Here is an 8,624-nt window from a genome sequence, read left to right on the forward strand (position 1 = left end):
TATCGTTACAGTCATTGTCATGTTACTTATGATCTCCAAAGAATAATACATCGGAATGTTGTTACAGCACATAAGTAATTTTAATTTCTATTAATGTTGCTTTCTATTACCGAATATCATAATCCAAACAAGTTTTTTTTTTTTTTTTTTTTGCTAAACACTGAGATGCTACTTGAGCGACTCGAAATATTTTGTTTTTGTTTTTATTATAAGCGACCTTCTACATTAATTAACACTAAAAGGGAGGGAGGGTTTGAAATTTGAACCGGCCGGGACACAGAGAGATACATCGAGGCTATGTGAACTTTGAGCTGAATGTTTTGGCTGTTGCTAAACCAAACAGCTCACTGTCTCTGAATAAAGGTTGCCTATTTATTAGTCTTAACCGACCTCACACGACGAGGTGAAATGTCAAAAATGTGCATGCCAATGGTTCAATATGTTTTATGCATAACATACTTATAAAGAAGAAAACCGGCCTTCCAATTCGCAAAAATCACAAACTTCAGCCATAATTAATTAAAAACAACAAAATACCCTTCAATCACAAGTCATTTGGTGAACGAGGATTTTAGAACTATGGTACACCCACATCTAGACAGTGCTTTTACAACATCATGCACAGTGACAAGGCCTTTAGTCCTTTCAATCGTAACATCATTTTAGCAACAGCCAAAACAAACGACATGCCGCCTACAGTGCAGTTACAATTCCATGGACAGCGACCTCTGCCTCCACTATGCAAGTATCCTTCACCAAAAACCCATTGCCTGCCTGATTCAAGGTGGCCAACGAAATGAACTTAGGCCAGCCCCAATCCGACTTTGAGGTACTGAACCAGACGTTAGCTACACAAAATACACCCTGATGTTATGAAGGATGCATACAATTAAACACTAAAATAGGACAATCTTTACCTTTTTGGCCCTCTTGTTTGGCATACATTCGATCGACAATGAGCAGGGAAAACTCTGCAAATACTTTGGAACCAGCAAGTTTTTCGGGATCATCCAATTCCAAGTAAAGAGATATGTGAGTTCCCTTTCCAAGGTTATTTCCCTTGGGATAGAGACTTATCTTCCTGCAACATTAGGAAGGATATGATGACTTTTTATTACATATCTCTCATTATTTGGGATGGGGCCCAATTCATCTCACATCTTGGGGATTGAATTAAAAGAGCAAACTCCTACATGGGAAGCTAAATTTCAGCAAGTTTTATAGTGATCCCCTTCTTTACATGTATTTTTGTTATGAGAGTTTAGGTTTATGTTCCTCCTGATTAGGTGTAACTTCTTTTTTTGTTATTAATAAAATTCCCCTTGTATAGTCGAGTTTTTACAAAAAATAAAAAAATAAAAAATAAAAGGAAAAAAAATCAAGTTTTACAGTGATCGACCACATCTATTGCGAAAGTTATGTAGTTAAAATAGCATATATAGTTTGAAACTCAAAGTTCATATCCTTTCGTTTATCATTGCAGGTAAAACAAGATGAGTGACAAGAGATTATATAGTGGATTGAAAATTTAAAATTCTCTTATTAAGGGTATTAATATAAAGGGCCTAGCAGAGATACCATTTCCGTTCTCCAGCAGTGAATGGTTCTGATTGGCGGCACTCAGCACCTAACTTTGAAACGTTCTCAACCTTCCAAACATGCTTGCACTTAACAGCATCCTTGATCTTCGAGATTGACTCTCCTTTGCCAGCTCTTCTTTCTTTACAAACAAAGACCTCAGCTCCAATCACACAATTATCATCAATGACATATCCGTTGGAAGGATTAGTAAATGATGTAAGAGTGATAAGCTTATCAAATCCCGAATAACGCATCATCGCATGGAAACATTTTTCCTTTTTATTGGCATCTATGGAATACACAAGGTAAAAAATAATGATCAGAAAATGAGCAGGGAGCATTGCAATTTTCAATTCAAACAAGAAAAATTTCGGGTCTATGAATATGAACACTTGATGGGAATTAACTTGTGAAGTAGGTAATATGTACCTTGAAGAACCAGAAACATGCCTTTATTCTGATCAAGCAAAAAGAACCTGAAATCAACATATACTTCATATCCAGTCTGAAGTGAATCAGCTCCAACCATTTCCAAGTAAACAGAGATGTGGTCTTCGACATTTTTCTTCTTGTTTCCATTCGGGTAGAGCACTAGTTTCCTGAGAGCAAACATGCAGTATGGCTAACATTTTATTTTTACCAGTTTACATGCACAGCACATGATATACGAAACACATTATTGCATTACAAAAAAGAAAATGTCATAGAACTAATGTCAGATAGTGAGAGTGAAACATAAGTTTGCAGAAGATGATATTAAACTCAAATTTTAGCAGATGATATAATGAGGGATTTACCATTTGTATCCTCCAGCTTCAAATTCTCCCGACTCATATTCGTCCGCTGAAGTTTTGGTTAGCACTGAAAACGACCGGATTTTTAGAGCGTAATGAGTTGGAGGTGAATCTGAAAATGATGTCGAAAACCCTGAAACAAAAAATAGTGTTAATGCAAGCACATATTGTTTTAGACTAAAACCAGTAACATAAAACAGATAAAGTATTTAACCATTTTGTTGAAAGAGATAACAAGCCATGGCAATAAAATTGAAATTGATTAAACAACTGTTAAGGCTAAACAATTAACTTTTGCTTCAAGAGGGGCTTACCAATATATAATGTTATTAGAGAAGGAATTCAATGTAGAGATTTTTCAGTGTGTCCGGAACACAGGGTGGTACACCACATGTCATAATACACTTGAAAAAAAAAAAAAAAAAAAAAAAAAAAACTTTCCTCCAATTGTATAATGACATGTAGCGTATCATCCCGCATTCTAGACAAATTGAAAAATCTCTACATGCAACGAGCTTCCTGCACATTGGACGAAATATATCTTTTCATCTCTGTACTGTACTAAGTCTAATAAACTCGGTGTGCAATCTCTTTCTTTTCCAATTCATTACTAAAAAAAAGAAAGCAACTACTCAATGGCTTCATAAATTGTGCCATTGTGGATACCGTGGATTTGGTAAAATTTGAAAGTGAAAAGATTGTATAAATGAATACGCGTACACTTTAATCTTCAATCCATACAAAGGTCTTTCTTCAAGTTCCCACACAAATCAGGCAAACCTTTCTTCTTCCCAAGCACAATGAGGCAATATTCATGCCCATTAAAATGAAAATTTGAAACTTTGAATTGGCTACATTGAGGCACTGAACTAGTTAGAGTCTAGGCACTGCTTTGCGATAATAGAAGAATACGAAAACGTTCTCAGTTACTGCTGTTGCGATAATAGATTTAGGCACAGCTTTGCGGCTCTATTGAGAAATATTGGAAGCCAATTTCAACTTTTTATTTTTTGCTTTAACTTTTTACTTTTGCTTTAACTTTTTACTTTTGCTTTGCTGTCAACCTTTTCTTTTAGTTTCTTCTTTTTTCTTCACTCATAGTTTTCACTTTAATGAAAAGGTAAGAGAACCTAATACCTAAGCTCAGATATTATTAAAGTTGTCACGCTCCTATCCCGATATACGACAGAAAGCAAACCAATGGTTTAACAGCGTAGAAGCTTTTCATTTTACTTTGTTGCTGCACCTAACCTTAGGGTTAGACTGCTAACATGCTCTGTTAAGAGATCAAGCCAATCGTAGTTCATCATTTTGTTAGCACTAAAAATCTTTTATTTGCAATGACTTCCAAAAACTCTCATGGCATTATCTAGCATGAAAACATAGAGTTCCAGACAACTCATAGTTTTACATTCAACAACAAATAACGTTTCAATAACATCCAAGTCGCACACGATTTTTGCCTACGTGTTCATGGAATCGAGCTCTATTCAAAAATACTAGTGAAACATGGGGACACGATTTCACAACCTCCCCCGTATAGAAATTTCATCCTTGAAATTTTCAGTACCTTTCACACTTCAAACCGTTCCCAAAATTATTTAACATCAAGTTCGACAATACATGTCATTATATACTCGGATCCCGAGACATGACCAAAAACAAACCAATAGTTCAACCGCATATGAACTTTTCATTTATTTTGTGGCTACACCTAACCTTAGGGTTAGACTGCCTACTTGCCTGTGAAGGATCAAGCCAATCATACTTTGCTAGAGTTTGAATGTGGACAAAAGCCGGTGAAAACTGCCATGGAAGCCAGGGGTGGCCGAAATAGTCGCCACTTCGCCGCAATCGCTTCGATGGCTGGTCTGATGTTTGGGTTTTGTAGGCCAAACCCAAGTGAGTGTCTTGGTGGTGGGGGATGTATGAGTAGTCGTAGATGGAAGATCATTGGCTGGGAAGCTTGAGAAAAAACGGCGGTTTCAAACCGCCACGAACTGAAACCAAACGAAACAAAGGTTGTTGGATTGTGATTGTGAGAGGGAGACGAACCGAATGGTGGTGGTAACGACAATTTTTGTCGTCTGATCTGTCGGAAACGGTGCCTGAAAAGCTGCCCAGTGACCAGGTCGAACGTGGGTAGAGGGAGCCATCTTTATATAGCATTCCAAATGATGAAATTGCCTCTACCTTTGCTTGCTTATTTTTCTTTGGTTACAACTCCGATTCATGCACAATTTTCATCTACATGTTCGTGGATCAAGCTCTATTCGAAAATTTTAAGAGTGACCCGAAAGGTCTACGGATTTTTAATGACTAATTACAAAAAACCAAGCTTTATAACTCTTAAATTAACGAAAATTAAATCAAATTCCCAAAAATAAGAAATACAAAAAATTTGGATAGTGAAATCCGGGGACCAGGACGCGATTTCACACTTCTCTTCAACCATGGAAAGCAGTCAAAGAGATGTATAGAAACCAAAATACTTCTGCTCGAGTCTTCCAACTCAAGAGGATATTGATGCACTTCAACAAGAAGGTAAGTTTTGTTCTACTTAAAAGGGTTGAAGAAGATGAGATCTTGCAATTATTGGCTAGTCTAAACTCAGACTATGAAGATCTTCGCATTGACTGAGCTTCTATCATTTGCAATTGTTTGTGCCATAATTCAAAGAGAAGTACTACGCAGAAAGTTATGAACATGGGGAATCAAGGTGAGTGGTTCAGAAGCTGAAGCATGTGCATATAAAAAACTAGGATTGTAGGTGTTACATCCCAGTCTTGACTCTGCCGTAGTACGATATTGTCTGCTTTGGGCCCCAGCTACACCCTTACGGTTTTGTTTTTGGGAACTCACACAAGAACTTCACAGGGGGTCACCCATCCTAGGAATGCTCTCGTCCGAACTCGCTTAACTTCGGAGTTCCAATGGAATCGGAAGCCAGTGAGTCCCCAAAAGGTCTCCTGCTATATGGAGGTGGGCATGTACATATAAGACACATCATCCTCTTTCCGTTGGTCGATGTGGGATGTTACAATCCACCCTCCTTAGGGGCCCGACGTCCTCATTGGCACACTTGCACCGAACGGCATAGTGGCTCTGATACTATTATGTCACATCCAGGACAGGCTCCGTCGTAGCACGATATTGTCCTCTTTGAGCCCTGATAGGATTAAAAGCACACTACAAAGTAGCACACAAATGTCCTATTGATTTTTCTTATTAACACTAAGATTTGTCAATTGTAGCATATGAAAATAAGGGTCTTTCCCGCAGAAGATTGTTTTATCTAACTACTTAAAATGTCACCAAAAACTGGTTGATGTCCCTACTGACCAGCCACCGAAAAATAATTATTAGACCGACTTACACTTATCTAAATTCTACGAAATTTTATATGAAGACACTACACACAGAGCTACACTTCTACAAATTTTTGAGATTTTTGGAGTTGATTTGCTATTTAAATTAAATCGAACAAAAACAGGATAGAAACAAATTTTATGTAGTTCACAAATTAAGAAAAACGAGTTAGGGGTATTGCTATCCACCACCAAATAATCATGCAAACATGTTATATTTCATTCAAATTTCTTTTATTTCCGGATGAAGATGCTCAAGTTAGCTCAATGTTAGAACTCAACCTATTACTCTTTCTTACGTAGTATGTTAAGAGAATGGCGTTTTCAACTTAACTTAGTCCCTAGCATGCAATCTAGAATGGCGTGTTCATAGATTTAACAAGTAGAAATCATTAAGAACGAAAAGAGTTTGAGTCATCACAAGGCATCGTAAGTACTGGCGTTGTCTTACTTATCCTAGAAATTGGTTCACATGTTAATCGCAATTAACAAGTACTACTTTAGAACATATGTAGGTCCTCATTCGACAAGGGCATGCACACACATACTCATAGCATTAGAATCCTATATATGCTTACTACGTATGCATCCATAGAAAACAAATAAAGAATTCGTCAATGAGACAAGTAGTGAACCAAGTTTCATCCATTCATAAAAATAATTTAACGAAATGTCATAACAAAATTGTAATCATATTCGGGGCTTCAAAACAGCCCCTAACTACTAAAAATTTAGTTACACACAATCCTTAAGTTAAAACAAAAGATAGACATGAGTTTGATAAGATAGAACCGAAAGAAATTGACCGAGGCTTCCTCCCCCCTTCCTTCCTTTTTTTTCTATCTTTTTTTCTCTAAAGAACCTCTCCTTTGCTGCTGCAACCTGCAGCCTTTATGCCCATGCTTGCTGCCCCATTTCTGCTCCATAACTCACCCCACTAACAGCCATTTAGTGATGACAATAAGTGAGAGGAAATTGTAAAACAATTGTAACTCTTTGGGCAACCTTTATGCCAATTACTCCCACTTAATCCTCATCTTTAATTCCATTTCATCTGATATTTGAGGAGATGTCAGCTGGCTTGTTCTTGGCTGCAAGTTTTATTGGATTTATTGCCTTCAATGCAGTTACAAACTGTACAGCGTCTTGGAAACCTTTCAGTGTTAAAACGGCCATAACTGCTTCTACAAAAATGTTATTAACAATCTGCAAAATGCTCCAGAAAATATACATCCGTAGCTTTCTAAGCATATAAGGCTCATTCTCTAATTCATTCTGAGCTTTTCGCAACTTGCTTCCAAAGTCAGCTGACCTGCACAGGCAGTTTTGACGAATTTGTCACTTAATATCCAACTTGTGCTATTTTTCTTTTCTTTGCTTGGCAAATCCTACTAAACACAAAAACAAAGTAAATAGCTCAAAAATATAAGGAACTAACTAAGAAAAGACAAGTGAATTTGATGTAAAATATATATAAATATGAGCTTATCAAGCCCCGGCCACGCCCTCATGGTTTTGTTTCTGGGAACTCACACGAGAACTTCCCAGTGGGTCACCCATGCTTAGCTGTCAACTTTTTCTTTTTGTTTTTCTCATTTTTTTCTTTCAATAATAACCCTCGCTCTAATGAAAATGTACAAGAACTTCATACCGGCTTATGAGGCTCTCGCTGTGCTTGAAGGTTGTCTTCTAGCTCGGCAAGAAAATTTGACCCAAGTTGTTATGGAATCCGACTCTCTGTCTATCATCACTTGGTTAAAGGAATCGATTAGCAAAGCGACTTGGGAGGCTTTCCATGTGCTAACCCGTTTGTTAGACATTGGTGCCTCAATGCATACATGCAGATGGTCCTGGATACCAAGATCGAGAAATGATGCGGCGGATTCTGTTGCGTCGCACCAGGTTCCAGAGATGCGCGACTCTGTCTGGGTAAATAAGCCCCTATCTTTATTTATAATAATTCTAAATAAAGATGGTTTACCTTGCACCCCCCCCCCCGACTTAGTTTATTTTGTGTGAGGGTAGGGTCAGACCCTTGCTTTTTGCGATGGTGTCGTTTGTTTTCTCTGTCTTCATGGTTGTGTACCTTTGCTTGCCGATTGCCGGCTTTCCATGTTTCCTCGACCTTATGGCTTTGTTTATGATATGATCAGTTGCAAAACAAAAACAAAAAAACAGAAACAACCAAAAAAAAAAAAAAAAGATATCATTAAAGTTGTCACGCTCCAATCCCAAAGCATGACAAAAAACAAACTAATAATTCAACAATGTAGAAACCTTTCATTTTACTTTGTTGTGCACCTAACCTGTGAAGCAATCAAGCCAATCATAGTTCATCATTTTGCCAATTGAAAGTTTTGGGAATTTTGAAGCTCACTAATCCCAAATCCAACCAGAAATTTCTGCGAATTTTCTGTCATTGCAGCCCAAAATCGAAACCATCTCCGAACTGGTACCGAACGGTTCCACACACCTTCAGTTCCACCCCCATACACCGTATCGTACCAGTACTAAGATTTGTTTCGTTTTCGATTTTGGTTACACCTCTATCTCGAACCGAACTATACTGTGCACAGGGTTGTTTGTGACTACTGTTCTAAAAATCCCCGCCTAGCACTGCCTAGGCACTAGGTGACTGGCCACCGCCCCAATTAATGTCTAGATGTTTGAAAATTAAGAAAGGGTGCCTAGACCAACTCAGGTGCCCACCTAGACCGCCTAGGCACCCATCCAGACCTGCCTAGGTTGCAACTCACTTAGACAGAAAATAAATAACTTTTAATTTGCATTTAATTTTTTTTAATAAGTTGTAAGAGATTTGTCGAATACTTAAATGAGCACACATTATATGCTTATTTCCCATGTTTTCATTATGTTCTAA

General features: G+C 37.6%; 1 protein-coding gene across 1 annotated transcript; it reads right to left on the reverse strand.

The window, feature by feature from the left end:
- Positions 1-486: 486 nt before the first annotated feature.
- On the reverse strand, positions 487-2,678 carry LOC126595172 (uncharacterized). The gene is made up of 6 exons (XM_050261557.1): positions 2,590-2,678; positions 2,379-2,508; positions 2,011-2,180; positions 1,579-1,870; positions 918-1,081; positions 487-848 (listed from the first exon to the last, which is right to left on the reverse strand). The coding sequence occupies exons 1-6, from the start codon at positions 2,615-2,617 to the stop codon at positions 694-696; spliced, it is 939 nt and encodes a 312-aa protein (XP_050117514.1). The 5' UTR covers positions 2,618-2,678; the 3' UTR covers positions 487-693.
- Between the last annotated feature and the right edge of the window lie 5,946 nt (positions 2,679-8,624).

This window comes from Malus sylvestris, chromosome 13, assembly GCF_916048215.2.
Source record: "Malus sylvestris chromosome 13, drMalSylv7.2, whole genome shotgun sequence".
Classification (NCBI taxonomy): Eukaryota; Viridiplantae; Streptophyta; class Magnoliopsida; order Rosales; family Rosaceae; genus Malus; species Malus sylvestris.

Excerpts from the sequence above, each read along its gene's own strand:
- LOC126595172 (XM_050261557.1), bottom strand. The coding sequence starts at position 2,617 with ATGGCTTGTTATCTCTTTCAACAAAATG. Across the intron at positions 2,509-2,589 it reads TTATCTCTTTCAACAAAATG|GGTTTTCGACATCATTTTCA; the intron begins GTTAAATACTTT and ends TTTTTGTTTCAG. Across the intron at positions 1,871-2,010 it reads CATGTTTCTGGTTCTTCAAG|ATGCCAATAAAAAGGAAAAA; the intron begins GTACATATTACC and ends TGTATTCCATAG.